This window comes from Sebastes umbrosus, chromosome 23 (assembly GCF_015220745.1).
Source record: "Sebastes umbrosus isolate fSebUmb1 chromosome 23, fSebUmb1.pri, whole genome shotgun sequence".
NCBI classification, from domain to species: domain Eukaryota; kingdom Metazoa; phylum Chordata; class Actinopteri; order Perciformes; family Sebastidae; genus Sebastes; species Sebastes umbrosus.
Genome location: NC_051291.1, coordinates 19,956,746 through 19,974,592, shown reverse-complemented (window position 1 = coordinate 19,974,592; position 17,847 = coordinate 19,956,746). Strand labels below are relative to the sequence as shown.

General features: G+C 41.2%; 1 protein-coding gene and 1 long non-coding RNA gene across 3 annotated transcripts; both read left to right on the top strand.

Moving 5' to 3' along the window:
* The first annotated feature begins 984 nt into the window (after nt 1–984).
* On the top strand, nt 985–15,215 carry LOC119483125 (fibulin-1-like). 2 transcript variants are annotated; one of them, XM_037761194.1, is made up of 17 exons: nt 987–1,227; nt 1,457–1,565; nt 2,288–2,423; nt 2,579–2,732; nt 4,814–4,888; nt 5,064–5,153; nt 6,604–6,741; nt 6,879–7,016; nt 7,100–7,243; nt 7,342–7,464; nt 8,095–8,220; nt 8,363–8,482; nt 8,568–8,699; nt 8,796–8,919; nt 12,873–13,015; nt 14,122–14,262; nt 14,399–15,215. In XM_037761194.1, exons 1-17 carry the CDS (start codon nt 1,137–1,139, stop codon nt 14,536–14,538), a joined length of 2,124 nt encoding a protein of 707 aa, XP_037617122.1. In that variant the 5' UTR covers nt 987–1,136; the 3' UTR covers nt 14,539–15,215. The 2 variants fall into 2 exon arrangements, with proteins under 2 accessions (XP_037617123.1, XP_037617122.1); XM_037761195.1 differs by lacking the exons at nt 12,873–13,015; nt 14,122–14,262; nt 14,399–15,215 and adding an exon at nt 9,199–10,253 and having other exon boundaries at nt 985–1,227.
* Nucleotides 15,216–15,314: 99 nt separating this feature from the next.
* LOC119483126 lies at nt 15,315–16,284 on the top strand. Its single transcript, XR_005205626.1, has 2 exons — nt 15,315–15,490; nt 15,653–16,284. It is a non-coding gene; the product is annotated as an uncharacterized LOC119483126 (long non-coding RNA).
* Nucleotides 16,285–17,847: the final 1,563 nt, after the last annotated feature.

The window sequence follows — 17,847 nt, the reverse complement described above, 5'->3', positions numbered from 1 at the left end:
AAATAAATGAATAAAATAGTCGACTAATCGACTAAGAGGGGCCAGCCCTCTTATTTAAAATAAGAAACACAAATTCACAAAGAGAATTTTAGTCACTGTATAGGCCAGAATTACTTGACTTATTTTTTTAATTTTATATTTCTTTTATTTTTATTTTTTTTGACCTGTTAAAAGGGGGCCTTTACACTTTTTAACTGACTTTTCTTAAAATTCCCTTGCATTATTTATTTACTTTGGACTCGCTTAGTGTTGTCGCGTCGTCGCAGCAAATAAATCCCACATGGTCTGAACCCCCACAAAGGGTCGCTAGACGATTTTGAGGGGCCACAAACTGAAAAAAAGTAACACTCTAACTTTTTTCTTTTTCTAAGATTTTAGTTGACTAATCGGTCGTTTTGGTCTTAGTCGACTAAGATTTCTTTAGTCGGTTACTCGTTTTTTATGCTTTTTTCATGCTGCATGACTCATTTCCAAGAAACTTGTGAGCACATCTCTGGTAAACACCAGATTTAAAGTGGTGCTTTTCTGTGATTCTTTGTGGAGAAACTTTCAAACTTACAGATATGTCGATTAAATCAACTAATCGATTAGTCGACTAAATCGAGTGTTAGAGGACATCCATACTTTTTTCCATTAGATATTACTTGATAATGTTACATCTTACGGATTCTAAAAATAGTTTAAAAACCATTGCGAATTTCAACCAAACCTCTTTAAAAAAACAAAGTATTCTAAAATAAAATAAAATAAGAAAAAAGGGAATTTTGGACACCTCATAGGCCAGAATTACTTTAATTTTTCAAAATTTAATTTTATCTTTTTTTTTTACCTGACAGGGGGACTTTTTTAAACTATCCTACTTTAATTAAAACCAAAACATTAATTCATCTTCCACCCAGGCAACATCTACTTTAGACTCGCTTAGTGTTGTTGCATCAAATAAATCCATCCCCCCCACCCCGCCCTCACCGCCCTCTAACCCGCCAGGAGAGATGTGCGTCTCTGCTCTCCCTGAGCTGTTCTCCTGCCGACGGGTCGCTTTCACACACACACACACACACACACACACACACACCGTCCACTGCTTGTGTTCAGCCGCCGATCATCCCGGTTATTGATATAATATCGATATTTAGATGATCGGAGAGGGAAACATTTATAAAGTGACTCCGATGGCTCAGTGGACAATACTTCTGTTTTTTCTCTACGGAGTTCTGCATGGACAAGGTAAGAAAGTTTGGCATTGAGATGCAGAATTTGAATACATTTATGAGACTGTGTTAGTAGTTTGAGTAACCTTTAATACACGTATTTTATTAGGGTGGCTATTATAGCCTAATGTGAGCTACTGGAGGGTATTATTTTCTCTGTAATGTGTCTGAGCCCATTTTAATTAAACCTGACTCAGCTATGCTATTTTTCCATCATGCCTCTGATGTGTATTTGTAATCCTCAGAGATTCAGCCCCCTACTGTACAGGAGTGTTGTCAGGATGGGAGGAACCGGGCCCTGAGAGGACAAGACTGTACAATCCTCCCTCTCATCTCCCACTCCCACACCTGCAGGTAAAGCAACACCTGGTTTCTCAAAGGGAGAGGTTCTCAAGGAAGGGTCAGCAGCACAGAGGGAATGCATGAAGTTATCTATCATAAACTTCCCTTTAGGGCACAGTAAGTTCAGTAGGGGTCCAAATATATCACGTTGGACGCAGAAAAATCCTTCAAATGTGGTATTTTGCAGTGGGAAATTTGTATATCCTGTAAGCCAGTATGTTTGCGACGGTATGTTTAAAAGCAGGAAATACCCCCGGGGCTGCAAGCCCCAAATCATGTCCACAGCCTTCAACCATCCATCCTGCTACAGGGGAGGATCGCCACATAGTAACTACACAGTAACTACACAGTAAATACAGGCGTCAAGTGGACCCCCTGGAGCATTTTAGCACTAAAGGGCCCAGTTTGACTTTGAGAACATGGAGGTGGTGATTGATGAAACAGAGGAACACCTGGTCAACACATGGAGGTCAGCAGAGGGAACATTTGTAGAGGAAAGGCAGGGAGAGGGAGACTTCTTGTCCATAGGGAAATGTCTTTTAAGCTAAGGTAGGTTACTTATTGTTGCAAGTACATTCATGCAACGTATTGCGACATCAACACACTTGCGGTCAGCTGATCGACTGTCTAAATAACAAGCGATTTCTTCACATTTCTTCTTATCCAACTCTTTCCTCATACAGCAAAGAGTGCAGTTCCTGTTCTGGATTACATTTTCTGCCCTTTGTTTGCAGGATCACCCAGGAGCAGTGCTGTGCAGCAGCAGTAGGAGACCGACTCTGTGACAATGGCGTCAAGATGGCCAAGGGGCAAGGGGCCTGTGAGACGCCCTTCTTCCAAGGGGACCCCTGGGAAACCAGAATCTCTAAGGTTATCTCCGTCCTAATGTCAATACATTCAACCTTTACACGTCTCCTTATTCTCTTACAATGCCCTTTTTAAATCAATGCTGACAATATCACATTTGAGATAAGATTCCTTCTTTTTCAACTGCCTGTTTCACCCTCTCTCCGTCTCCCGTTCAGATGTGTTGTGACTGCTGTATGCTCGGCCTGATGACGCCGAGCCAGGATTCGAGCTGCGAGCTCCAGGGTTTGTTGCTGGGGAGACAGTGTGCGCTCACAGCTAAAACCTGCTGTGGCAAAGACACGACGGAGGAAAACAAACCAACTGCTAGTGGTAAAAGATCTAAACAATCTTGTGCTTTCAGTCTTCTGTGTCTTGATTAGCTCCACACCATCTTATCACGAAAGAATGGAGACTGGCCGCCTGTGACGCTCAAAACAATCAATCTACTCGGCCATTTGCACACAATAGGTGCCAAAAGACTTCTAGCACAATATGATTTGGTGTGACTTTCTAATAAGGGCTTTATAAAGGTTTTTATTAATGGTTAACAGTTTCCTAATTCTTCAGAGAAAAAATATAAGCCACTCCTGGACCATTTATTTCTATAAATGGTTGCAGATGATCTGGACCAAAATCCAATTATTAACCTCTTATTAAGGCTTTTAACGCTTTGGGACCCCATGACCATTTGTTTGTGGATTACCGACATTTGAATCTGCAGTAATACCAAATAGAACGATAAACACAATCCAAAGGGATTTTTCCCAACGTGGTGACCCAAATAAAGAGAAATATCATATTTTTTGGTTGTGTCTTGAAGGTAACATGCAAATTGCGAATTCTCGTGAGATGGATAAAGTTAGGCATTGACCTTGAATGGTTGAGGTAAGGCATATGACCTTGAATGGTTAAGGTTAGGCATTGACCTTGAATGGTTAAGGTCAGGCATTGATCTTGAATGGTTAAGGTTAGGCATTGACTTTGAATGGTTAAGGTCAGGCATTGATCTTGAATGGTTAAGGTTAGGCGTTGACCTTGAATGGTTAAGGTTAGGCATTGACTGTGAATGGTTAAGGTCAGGCATTGACCTCGAATGGTTGAGGTTAGGCGTTTACCTCGAATGGTTGAGGTTAGGCGTTTACCTCGAATGGTTGAGGTTAGGCATATGACCTCGAATGGTTACGGTTAGGCATTTACCTTGAATGGTTAAGGTCAGGCATTGACCTCGAATGGTTATGGTTAGGCGTTGACCTCGAATGGTTGAGGTTAGGCGTTGACCTCGAATGGTTGAGGGTAGGTGTTGACCTCGAATGGTTGAGGTTAGGCGTTGACCTTGAATGGTTGAGGTTAGGCATTTACCTCGAATGGTTGAGGTTAGGCGTTGACACCGAATGGTTGAGGTTAGGCGTTGACTGTGAATGGTTAAGGCCAGGCTTTGACCTCGAATGGTTGAGGTTAGGCATTGACCTCAAATCGTTAAGGTTAGGCATTGACCTCGAATTGTTGAGGTAAGACATGGACCTCGAATGGTTGAGGTTAGGCGTTGACCTCGAATGGTTAAGGTCAGGCATTGACCTCGAATGGTTAAGGTTAGGCATATAGTACACCCCTAGATGTTTTTAATTTTCGAACTTGTATACTTCGACCCCAACAGATGTTGACTCATGTGACATCACTTGAGGCAATTTATCAGATTTCCCACATCTCTCTTTGGAGTTTTTCATACAACTTTTTCACATGTGCAGTAGTATTCCCCAAGACCTGTAAACACACTTTGACGTGTAAAATTGCTGGAGTTCTCTCCTCTAGTGGCTTATAACTAAATTACTATAATAAATTATAGGTAAGGAAGGTAATCAACCTTTAATGAATCTATAAGTTACATTTACAAGCCCTTTATAAAGGCCTTATTAGATTATTACGTTATTAAAAAGTGGTACCTTTTCAAATGGAGTGCTTCACATCAAAACAGGCGGAGTTACTAGGAGCAGAGACAGCAGCCCTGCTCTGTAATAAACTAGATAAATGGCCTTGATGTGGCAGCTGTGGAGCAGATCGCCACCAGAGAGACAGACAGACTGAGTCACGGAGGTATTCACTGGGCTGATCTGTAGACACCTTGCCAAATGGTAACTCAGGGCCAGCTGGTGTTGTCCCTGAGCTTGTAGCTTTTGTCGCGTAGCTGGCTTCAGGTGGAAAAACACAAACGTGTGGTAAAGACAGAGCTGCAAAAAAGTGAATTTGAGTTATTTGTGAAGAAAAGCACATCAGAAGGCCAGAGTAACGAGAGCATACTAGCAGAAAGGCCACAGAGATTTGTGGAGTTGTACTGTGTGACAAGGTGCTATGTAGTTATTCAGGGAATTTGATTGTCTTTATATTTGGTTTTAATGAGGCTTTTTCTTCCATAGCACCGGTGACAGAAAGGCCTGAGGCCAACGTTACTGAGACTGCCACGCTTCCAGATGGATTGGACCCCTGTAGAGGTTTGGCACCTTCATTTGTTATAATAAGATCTGTATAACAGGTTTAAGCGCCAGCCTCTTGGCGGCTTTGTTTTCCATCAGCCAGTGACACGATTCCTGTGATGTAGGACACACACTGTAGCCTACATGATGATAGTGATGTCTACTTCTTCATGTGTCACTCTACTGCTTTCAGACTCCAATTGTTCCCAGTTGTGTGAAGGTAATGGTACGTGTGTGTGCCTCGGTGGTTATCATCTACAAAGGGATGGAGTGACATGTGAAGGTAAGTCATGTAAATTAAAGCACGACTGTAATTACCTACTTCTTAAATAAAAGATTTATGTTTTCATCTTGTGCCACCAGCAGGTCAACATTTAATTTGTACTTTTGTTTACGAAATACCTGCAAAACTAATGATATTCCCATCAGCCACTGTGCTAATTATCAAATGTAAGCATGCTAACACACTAAACTAACATGTTGAGCATGGTAAACATCAAACTTGCCAAACATGATGTTACCATCGTCATCGTGAGCATGTTAGCATGCTAACATTAGCATTTAGCTCAAAGCACGGCTACACCTAGGTACTTAAAATTGCTAGCATGGCTTTAGAGTTAAAAATGTGACTGAAAGTGCTTTAAAGGAGCAATGTGTTAGATTTAATATAATTTAAAGGGACTGTTTGTAACTTCTTGCATGTATAAATCTACTGGGTTGGGATCCCATGTGCGCTCGCCTATGCGCGCTCGCGTGTGGCCGGAGTCCCTGCTCCGCTGCCTGCCTGCCTTCACTCACACACCGTGCGCGTTCTCGCTGTCTCGCTCCACGTCTACACGTGCATGCGCGCTCACTCCACACTGCAGAAGAGTTAGTTTAGCTCTGAGAATATCTAGTGAATGTACAGTGGACGTTTGTGCAGAAATAAATGCTGCAGCTCCTCCAGACCAACAGAGGTTTCCCGTGTCTTGTGAAGTGACGGGGCTCTGCAGAGAGTTACGCTATCGTCTCCAACCGGGTGCCGGAGGGAGACACCGGCACCCGGCCGGACACGATAACGTTTCTCTTCCTTCTTCAGCCCTGCTGCTTCAGCCTCCGGGGCTGAAGCAGGAAAAGCCAATACTAGGATCAGCAGTGATTCATGGAGAGACCTTCGTCTGGTCAGCTAACATTACTGCCAAGCAGGTGAAATATAGAGTGATATTGTGGTTTTAGCTGACGTGTGTCGCCTCACTGTTTTGAGCGATGCTCGTTCATGTCTATTTAGAGCGAGCAAGCGCGAGCCCGACGCTGACTTTCGTTGACTTAACGGCCACAGGTGTCGCTATTAACAAGACATTCTGAAAGTTACAAATAGTCCCTTTAAGATTCAGATGAATCACCTGAAACTATGAATGTTGTGTTTTCGTTAGCTTAGAATGAGCCCTTCATATCTACATAGGGAGTGGGTTCTCTTCACGGAGTCCGTCATGTTGCTCCACCATGTTTCTACAGTAGCCCAGAATGGACAAACCAAACACTGACTCTAGAGAGAGCCTTTCACGTTTTTTACATTATCTGAAGGCCACCGTAGGTTCTCTACATGTCTGGAAAGGGAGGGGTGAGTGAAGGGGTATTCAGTTGGTTGCAATCTGCAGCCACACCACTAGATGCTGCTAAATCCTGCACACTGCACCTTTAATATACGGATAGACTGCTTTTCTTATTTCTGAGTGGATGTACTCTCTCCTCAGATGTTAATGAGTGTCTGACTGGCAGTCACAACTGCGTCATCGGCCAAGTTTGCATTAACACAGAGGGTTCCTTTCGCTGTCAGAGGGAAATCAGCTGTGGCACCGGGTATGAACTCAAAGACGACAACAATTGCCAAGGTAACAAGCCAAAAGAAATCCTTTCTAATCCTGCAATTTAGTAAATAACCAAGTCTTATAGTAGTTATAGTTACATGTCACCTTAAAGAAACTATTTATGCGTATTTATGCCTATCTTTCCTCCTTGCCTGCTCCAGACATAGATGAGTGTATGCTGGGGACCCATAACTGTGGACCAGAGTTTTTGTGCACCAACACAAAAGGCTCGTTCCGCTGCCACCCAAAGGAGAGGTGCTCAGATGGGTTCATGCAGGACGCCATGGGCAGCTGTAGCGGTAAGTTTAGCGTCACACTCGTTCACTAAAAACACTCCCAGGTAAAAGGTGAGCTGGCTTTGCTTAATGTGTTTTCTCATTAGACATAAACGAGTGTTTGGCACACACCAGTCCATGCCTGCCCGGCCAGACTTGTATCAACACGCCGGGCTCCTACACCTGTCACAGGTACACGGTCACCTGTGGACGAGGCTATCATCTAACTGAGGACGGCAGGCGTTGTGAAGGTGGATACTGTCACAATAAATGATTTGTAAAGTCTCCGGTATTGTGTCACATCGATTTCCCTTTTTCAGACATGTTATTTCTCCCCTTCATGTTCCAGATGTGGATGAGTGTCGTACAGGGACTATGTGCGGCGACCACGGTTGTGTCAACTTGGTGGGAACGTACCGCTGTGATTGCAGAACTGGCTACATCTTCAACAGTATCACCAAACTGTGTGAAGGTATCATTACAAATTCATCACTATATTTCTTTCTATAATATTTTGTGCTTATCATCTATGAAATCATGTATTTTTAGGTGAGTAAATTTAAGGGAATAGAGGAGAAAGAAGTGGCCCAAAACAAGTGGAAAGTGGATCTTTTTTACTTTATTTAGAACAATATAGAACATTACTATTTCTACTAGGAATATTGATTTTGCATTCCTCATAACAATATAAACATTCATAACATGTAGGCCTATTAAAAATACATAAAATCAACAGGGATTTGGACAATTATTATAATTTATTAACGTACAAAACATGCTCTCCTCAAAGCTACCAGACTACATTGACTGAAAGTGTCATTTAACCTCGCCGATTGTAAAACACACTTCATTCAAACTCGACAAGAACAAAATAAAACTCATCAAACCCGTCTTGGGTGTGTCTTTCTGCTCTTCCAACAATCACCAACTCTGGTTTGGTTGAAATAAACCCTACATTCATTGCGTTAGATGTGAAAGGAAACAGCCGGTATGCTCACCTCAAAGCCACCAGACTCCATTGAAAAAAAACAATCATTTTACCTCGCCAATTGTAAAACTCGACCGAAACTCTAGTTTCTAATCTGTCCCCTGTGTTCTTTAGATATCAATGAGTGCAGGCTTTATTCCGGACGGCTCTGCGCCCACAAGTGTGATAACACAAAGGGGTCCTACCAGTGCGGCTGCACCACTGGCTTCCAACTGTCCCCCGACGGCAGAAACTGTGGAGGTAAAATCCCTCTTCATTTCATCAACTCATTAAGACTTGTGAATATATGATATCTCAGCTATATGTTAGAACCCAAATTGTGTTTGAATCGTTATATATATGACACATTTTGAGGTTTGTATCTGTGCCTGTGTGCTGGCAGATATCAATGAGTGTGAAGCCAACCCTTGCAGCCAGGAGTGTGCAAACGTCTATGGCTCATACCAGTGCTATTGTCGCCGTGGCTACCAGCTGAGTGACATCGATGGGATAACATGTGAAGGTACTGTTGGAATTAAAGGTGCTGCTTAGTGATGATCACATTAAAATGTCTCTTCTAACTTGCTTTTACTGTCTGCTGCTCTCAGATATTGATGAGTGCGCTCTGCCTACTGGAGGTCATGTGTGTTCCTACCGCTGCTCCAACGCCCCAGGAAGTTTCTACTGTACCTGCCCACCCGTAGGCTACACACTCGCACACAATGGACGCACATGCCAAGGTCAGTAGACAAACCTTTGGTACCCTTGTCAATAAAAAACTGAGTTATTATTATTTGTATTAAATGTCTAACCTATGCGTCCCCCTGTGTTTTCAGACATTGATGAATGTGCAGCGGGGACCCATACCTGTTCTATCTCTGAAAACTGCTTCAACATCCAGGGAGGATTTCGCTGTCTGTCCTACGCATGTCCTGAGAACTACCGGCAAACGGCACAGGGGTGAGTGCTGATGGCTGCTTGGTTGTGACGAGTTGTTGAAATGAAAGGGTGGATTGTCCCCAGCTGAGCATGATGCATCTTATTCCTCTAGTTTAGTATTAGGAGTCTGTCCTTCTCATTTTGCACCCTTTTTCATATTTCATTACTGCCTGCAGTTTTCGGTCACAAACTCCTTCCTCACTCTCCAGCGTCCCTCCCTCTCTCTGTCCTTTCCCTCTTTTCCCTCTTGCAGCCGCTTCTGCCCTCCATCCAATGAGCATTTCATTTTTTCCCTTTCAGCCGTTGCGAGCGAGTAACTTGCGAGTTCACGCGGGATCCCGCGTCGTGTTTCTTGCTCCCGCTGAGAATCTCCTTCTACAACATCAGCTTCCCGACCAACACTCCCGTCCCCACTGATGTTTTCCGGATGGGACCCGCCAACTCCGTGCTGGGGGACCAAATGCTGCTCAACATAGTCTCCGGAGACGAGGAGGGATACTTTGTCGTGCAGCAGCACGCCCATGGAGGAGAGATCTCACTGAGTCGTACCTTATCCGAGCCGCGGGACTTCTTCCTGACCGTGGAGATGAGGCTGATTCGCTACGGGACGGCACATCTGTACATGGCCAAGATTGCTGTGTTTGTCACACACGAGCTGCCCATCCGGCCCTCAAGAACATTTCCATATTAGAAGGCTATTAGAATTTAAAGGATAATATTGATAACATTTAGCCGAATATGTCATATTCTCCCTCCCCCGTTCCATTGCATTCACTTCACAACACGTGGTTGCCAGTTCGCTGCACACAATGCATATTTTGTGGTTGATTTGAGTGAGACTCAGACACGTGATACCAACGTTGTTATACTATTGTCTCGCAAGCCTTGTTAGAAGTGGGAACCAAAAGTTGGATATCTTCCACAGACATAAACAAAACATTCATTTTGGACCCGTCAACATTTTTTAAATGATTAATTCAGAATTATAATAATTTTTTTTAGGAAAAGCGATGGATGTATTATTATTATTTTTTGTATTATTTGTCTCAAAATATTATCAATAACACCATTAAGTTTTTCCCTATTTCATACTCACCACTCATGTATTATAAGGATGGTTTTTATTTCATCGTTTTCTTTATACAACAGTCAATAACAGTTAATAAGGGGCAAATCTATAATTGTTTTTGAGTGGAAAAACACTCCATAATATACCCCAAACCAAAATTATGCTAATTTGAGTTTTTAACTAAAAAAAAAAAATATATATATATATATATACAGTATATATATATTAATATATATATATACTGGAAAAACAAAGTTTGGAAACTTGTGTTTGGTCGATTATTTCTCTGTTGTTACAATGCTAATTGGCATTGTATTTTACATCGTTGGAAAGCCTGTTTATTTACCTTCACAATGATGTCCAACTTGTAAGGATCATGCATTTGTGGGCATCTTCCTCACTGGCAAAACAAGGCTTGTCATCATTGAAGACCATCTCAATGCAGTGAGATATCGGGATGAGATTCTGCAGCCAGTGGCGATCCCATATCTCCACAATCTGGGACCTAACTTCATCCTCCAAGAAACAACGCTCGCCCCCACAGAGCCAGGGTTATCACAGACTACCTCCACAATGTGGGAGCAGAGAGAATGTAACGGCCTGCCAAGAGTCCACACCTCAACCCAATTCAACACTTGTGGGACCAGCTTGGGCGTGCTGTACGTGTTAGAGTGACCAACACAACCTCGTTGACTGACCTGCAACGAATCCTGGTTGAGGAATGGAACGCCATCCCACAGCAACGTGTGACCAGGTTGGTGACCAGCATGAGGAGGAGGTGCCAGGCTGTTGTGGCTGCGTATGGATCTTCCACCGCTACTGAGGCTCCTGACGGTGTATTAAATGAATAAAGTGTAAAATTGCCAATATGTCTTGTTTGTTCCTTGTTACTGATAGAGAGTTCAATCATCCAATCCACCAAACAACTCAAAACAAGAGTCAACACCTACAGGAGAATATACTGTTTACCATTGATGGAGCATTTTGGCAAATTTTTCTTGGGCGCTCCCCACATAATCAGCTGTGCTGCTCATCCCACAAATGCAACAATGCAACAAAAGGACACAATGCCAAATCCTACAATGCCAATTAGCATTGTAACAACAGAGAAATAATCCACCAAACACAAGTTTCCGAACTTTGTTTTTCCAGTTTATATTTTTATAGCTAAATTCTTGTCAGCATCCATCTGAGACTATGTCTGTATGTTAAAAATGAAGCTACAGTCAGTTAGCTTAGTTTAGCACCAAGGAACAGCTAGCAAGAAAGTTAATAAGTGAATTCCCCCCAAAAAACAAAACAAACTACTCCTTTAACTTTGTGTTAAAATGATTACAGTGAATGGTTGGTTATCAAAGTCAAAATTGCTAATTGAATTGCATTTTTATATGGAAAAAAAATGCAATAATATTATATGGCGTTTTTTTTTTTTTTAATCCCTTATTTTTCAGCTGTTTTACACTAAATGCCTTTTTTGTTATTTATTCTAGCGTATGATGTAGCAGTAGATATTAAGACTATTAGGATATTGTACCACTAGATGGGGCCCGTCAGCTGTCTCTCCAATACTAGGACAGGATTGTTCATGTGCATTCATTTGCATTGACGGCAGCTCACTCTACCTCATGTCCGTGCGGCAGCTCATGTGTACTTTCTGTGCATTTGAAATTAAAAAGTGACAGATAAAAATGGCTTTTTGCTCTTTAATATTCAAGCACAAACACACACACACCGGCCACGGTTTCTGCCACTACTCTCGTGCTTCCTCCGCTGTGGTGATTTCTAATGTTGAAAGCAATTTTTCCTATGATGTGTTCCAAGCGGCCTCACCGTCGGATCAAACAGGCCTCGCCTTAGCGGATAGCAAGAAAAATAAGCGTGGCACTTATTTATGGGCACCTGGGGCTCGGCCAGCACGGGGGCTCAATTAGTGGTGGAGCAGCATTACAGCTCACATGATGGATGGTGCTTTTAGTGTTGGTATTGGGTGGTTATCAGTTGATTTGCTGTAAATGATACCAAAAGGCCAGTAGCTGTGTTGGTCAGCTTGATACATGCAGCCAGACACATTTTCCACTGTTCCACTTTCCTCCTGGTGGTTTATGGGATTTAATGCATATAGCCCTGATTGAAAATGAAATATATGAGGTAATTATTCTCTTAAATCTTTGTATCATATAACCACCTTCTTTCCAAAATGCCAAGTTAATTATTTCAAATATGTAAAAATGGTTTATGTAATAATAATAGTATGTGTGTTTTTTGGAGTCTTATTTTGGAGTGACACATTTGGAAATGCATTTATGCCGATTCTGTCAAAAATCTTTTTCCTTAGTCGACCACGTGAATATGATGTCATTGATCACATTGAATGACATTCATTCTTACATCCCCTCGCCGGGTTTCCTACCGTCCCGTTTTTCCTTCGTGGCATGAATACCTCCCAATCATCTCTGTGGCTTTGGCCTCGTGCTTAGCGAACAACTTGGACTCACCTGCTTGCTGCTAATTGCGTGGCTCTGCTCCCTTTTACAGTTCTTGAGGTCATATTTGAAAGCGCTACTGTCTTCACGTCGGGGAACCCCACAAAAACCTGATTTTAGGTTGTGGAATCAGGGTTTGGCCTCTTTTAAGGCACACGTTCTTCGGTTAACCGTGGCGGTCTTTCAGGTGTTGCCAGGTTCTTCTCTCTCAACTCAACTGCGGAGCTTTGGTCAACAGTTTTTCTTATGAATACTGTTGTATACTGTATAGGTTTTTAAGAGTGCGAGAAATTCACACTTCTCTTCAGATTCTGTGTATTCCTCTTTGCTTGGCTCATATATAAATCTCCTTTTGACTTCCCATTTACTTCAATCCTTCTACAACTCGCCTCCTTACCGTCATCACTGCTTGTCCTTTTCAGATCCAGAGGAGATGCTTCCGTCAACGTGCGTTGTGTTAAGGCCTGCAAACACAACAACATCAGCTGCAAAGTCGACCCCGTCCAGCTCATCACCCAGACCGCCCTCTCTCTGCCAACCTTCAGAGACTTCAGTGGACCAGAGGGTAAGACAAGGTGGACGTACAGCAAGGTCTTAATATTAGGAGTATTAGGGTAGTAAGAAAAAATTTCAAATATAGAGTATTGCAATATTATGTTTTGTGATACTGTATCCATTCTCAAAAACGCTGCCAATTTTATATTACGTTTACATGCAAAGATGAACTCAGTTAATACTTTATTTCATTAGCTAAGAGATGCACCCTCTCAGTGTAGGTGCCCTCTCAAAATAGTGCTGTTGATGTATGATAATGATGTTGGATGTTACAGGGACTGTGATACATGCAAATGCAGATCAAACTGTTCTGATTGCATAAAAAATGAAATTTGTTTTATTCATATTTTATACATATGGTAATGTGTTCTTCATACTATGACAGTTTTCCTAAAATTAGATTTTAATAATCGATATTGCCTTGCTTACAGTATTGCAATACATCGCAAAACATTGAACCGTAACCCCTGTATCATGATACGTATCGTATCGCAAGATTATTGTCAATACACCACAGCCTTTCTTATATGTGTGCAGCCTTGATGGCCTTGTTCACCAGGTGGATTTAAAATTACATGTGATAGTGTGCACATGTTTCTATGATGAACTTTTATTGGTTAAACCAATCAAGTAAAAGTTACTTTGAGAAATGTTTGTTGTTGCACTTACACCAAAATCCTCACAGATTCTTCTGGTTAGTTGGATTAGTGTCTCTGCAATGAGCTGCCATACTTGACACCTTCACAATTCAAAGGTTTTCCAGACAAGCCTAAATTCCACATAGTTAGAAAATCCATCATAAATCTTGAATGCAATTATTTAGATATAATATTCATATTTTAAACAGCCCTGGTTATTCGGATCACAGTTTTTGGCCTGAGGAGAGTTAAGAGTTAACTCTTGTAATAGCATATTCTTAAAATTATTTGCAGCCTCATTGAAATACAGCTTTCCGCCCACCAACCTGCCACAGCTCATAAGATTCAATTACTTGTTTCAACCCACAGAACAATTGTTTAATTATATCATAAATATATTATGATTTGAGGAACCAAATGCACTTTGTGGTTTGCTTCTATCAGACTAATACAAACTTTAAACCCATTCTTCCAACAGAAATAGTTTTCCTGCGGACAGTTACGCCGGTTAACCCTTCTCCTCTGCCCGGTGCCACTGATGTCTTCTTTACTGTCCTGGCTGCAGATGACCAGTTCTCTTTTGATGTGGAGAGGCGCTCCCAGCAGGGCTTCATTATGGGTAAGTGGAGGGAGTATGACTAGGAACCAGGCTGTCAATCCTCTATGAAATCCTTTATTAAACATTGTACACAGATATTGCATTTACTTCTAAGTAAATTTCACTCACTAAATCCCAACCTGTGTCATCCCATCAGGTGTGGTTCGGCAGGTGAAACCCATCATCGGACCCAAGGACATTAAGTTGGAGGTGGCGATGAACTATGTCAAGTTAGGGGTTATTTCCCATCGCAACACTGTCATCATCCATGTCTTCATCTCTGAGTTCTGGTTCTGAGCTGAGCTAAGGAGTGAATGATACCACATTAGTAATACAACACATAACTTGGCAAAAGTTTTGAATATCTGGAGGCGCCACACTTATCTTGCTGAACATCTTGAAAACACCGCGCATGCAAGATAAGACAAATCATGGGATTTGGTTCATTTGCATGTGTTTTAGATGTACTGAAAACAGTCACAGAAGCAGTTTGCAACCCATCCAGGTCAGTAGTTTACAATAGGTCTGTCATTTCAACATAATATACAGCCAACCGATAAAACAAGAACACAAAAGATACTGGACTAAGAGCCTACAGCCATGCTAGCAGCTCTGTGAAGCTGTACTTAGGCACAATGGTGCTTTAAGTTAAATGCTAATTTCAGCATGCTAACATGCTAAAGTTTAGCAAGTATGATACCATGATAACTCCCTCAGTGTAGTCTGTTAGCATGCTAACATTTGCCACATAAAGTGGCCTACAGCTGAGGCTGATTGGAATGTTGTTAGTGTTTGGTCATAATCCAAAATATTGGACTATTGGAAAATGGACGTGTCTAGAAGTAAATCCGCAAATTGCGAAAACTTGCAAAAACTCTTGCAAGGCTCGCTGACCGACAACCTATCCTAACCTTAACCATTCAAGGTCAATACCTAACCTTAACCATTCAAGGTCAATGCCTAACCTTAACTATTCAAGGTCAATACCTAACCTTAACCATTCAAGGTCAATGCCTAACCTTAACCATTCAAGGTCAATACCTAACCTTAACCATTCAAGGTCAATACCTAACCTTAACCATTCAAGGTCAATACCTAACCTTAACCATTCAAGGTCAATGCCTAACCTTAACCATTCAAGGTCAATACCTTACCTTAACCATTCAAGGTCAATGCCTAACCTTAACCATTCAAGGTCACTGCCTAACATTAACTATCCAAGGTCAATGCCTAACCTTAACTATTCAAGGTCACTGCCTAACCTTAACCATTCGAGGCCAATGCCTAACCTTAACTATTCAAGGTCAATGCCTAACCTTAACCATTCAAGGTCAATGCCTAACCTTAACCATTCAAGGTCACTGCCTAACATTAACTATCCAAGGTCAATGCCTAACCTTAACTATTCAAGGTCAATGCCTAACTTTAACCATCTCGCAAGAGTTTCACAATTTGCATGTTACCTTCTAGACCTTGAAAATTTGATCTGATGGTGAATTTAGATAAAAGATCAGAGGATCTCCAAAGTTATTAGAATACATGTGTGGATCATGAATGTACTACATTTTTGCCAATCTGATTGTTGTTGATGTATTTCAGTGGTGGTGGACCGACCAACCAACCAACATCGCAAAAATGAATAGAGACGTGTTGCTAACATGCTAAAAATGTATTTTTTCATGCAACTAAATAGAATAATTTCTCACTTGATACCTCTGCCCCAGATGTGTTGAAAGTTATGTGCCTTTTACAAGAGTAGATTAGAATAATGTAATAGATTAACAGGGTGCTGTCATCTCCTCAACCACTGACTACCGTGTCTAACTTGAATTCAGTCTTTGTTGTCGTGAGTGCCACTATGACGGACTGTTGGTTGACCCGTGCAACGGTTTGATATTTGCTCCATTTCATCTGTTTTGACAGACCAGATGCGACATTTGATAATAAAAAGCTTCATCTCTGGACTTGCTTTCAATATTGATTGTGTTTTGTACCAGTCTATGCGACCATCTATGAATAATAAAGACTCTGCGGTTAATTGTGTTGATGTTTTTTATTGAAAAGAACTCCATCCTCTACCACTGCAGACTAAACCAACCGTCCTCTAGTTACTTAGCATAACTGAGGTTTCCAGAATAACTAAAATCTGATAGGATTTCCTGTTTTTCCTGTAACTCAACTCTCCAGTTTCCCCATCATACCATCCCTCTCCCAGTTTATGAGGATATTTGTTATTCCACTTAGAAGAATGAATATTGGGAATCCTTTACTGGGAATGTTTGGATCTATGAATACCTCGTTATACCTTAAGGCTGACAAATTGCTTGAGGGTAATAGGCTACTTCACCATCCATAATCAACTCTCTTCCACATTGATCTGCCTTTCACCACTGCTGTGCTGTGCCTGGCCAGTGAAAACACAGGGGACAACCATACAGAGGCAAATCCTGTAATCTAAAATTTGCCACTCTACATGGAAATCCCAAAGGCTTGTCCTGTGGTTTTGTGTCCCACAACTTGCCTGGGCTCAATGAATTGATCTTAAACATTGCTTTAGGTGAATGGATTTCAGATGTGAGTGCAGCTGCAGCTTACAGTCTGTACAGAACGTCCATCTCAGAAATTATTGGATGTTATATCGTGGGTATGTCTAAGTATAGATACACAGTACACTAATCTAATAACAAAAATACATGTAATGTGAGCTGCCCACTTGCCCAAATCACACTCTCAAACGCCTTATCTTAGACTCAAGCAAAGTGAAGTTAAGTTGATTTCACTGTAAAACATGCTTATTACAAAGCATTTAACAAGATTGTGACTCTGTGAGGATAACAAGCCAAGATCAGTCTCAACAGACTCTCAACATGAAATAAATTGCGTAAAAAAAGATGACCGAAAAAAGCTAGAGTGGTGCTGGAGGCAACAGCTGATCTATAAAACATTAGTCAACTATATAAAGTTTTAAACTCTTCATGCAGGGTGCCTTATTAGAAAGTGGTAATGTTTTATATTTCACCCAGCTGCAAAACTAAATTAAGAAAATTTAAGCTAAAGTTGTCAATAATAATAATAACAATAATAAACTTTATTTGTATAGCACCTTGCCAAACATAGTTACAAAGTGCTTTACATAAGTTAAAATAGTGCAAACATCAAGATAAAAACAATACAGAATAAAAACATAAAAGCATAGGCCAAAATAAAATGTTGAACATAAGACTTGTGTACAAAAAGTCAGCAATAATCAAATTTAAAACAAGGGATTGCTATAAAAAGGCCTTCCTGTAAAGGTAGGTTTTGAGGCGTGATTTAAAAGAAGAAACAGAGTTTATTAGCCTGAGTTAACAGGAACAGAATAACACCGGAAGGCAATACAGTATATCTAATTATCTATTAGTTTATTGGTTTCACAATTTCATAAATCAATACCAATAACTAAATAAAAAAAGTGTAAATACCTGGAGCAAGCGAGCAAGAAGCCCAGTTTCTCTCAATAAATGATTCCAACCCTGACCAAGATTTGATTACCATTTTCAGAGTTCTCTTTTTAAGATTCAAGATGTTTATTGTCACGCCGGTTATACAAGTACAATCGTGTGAAAT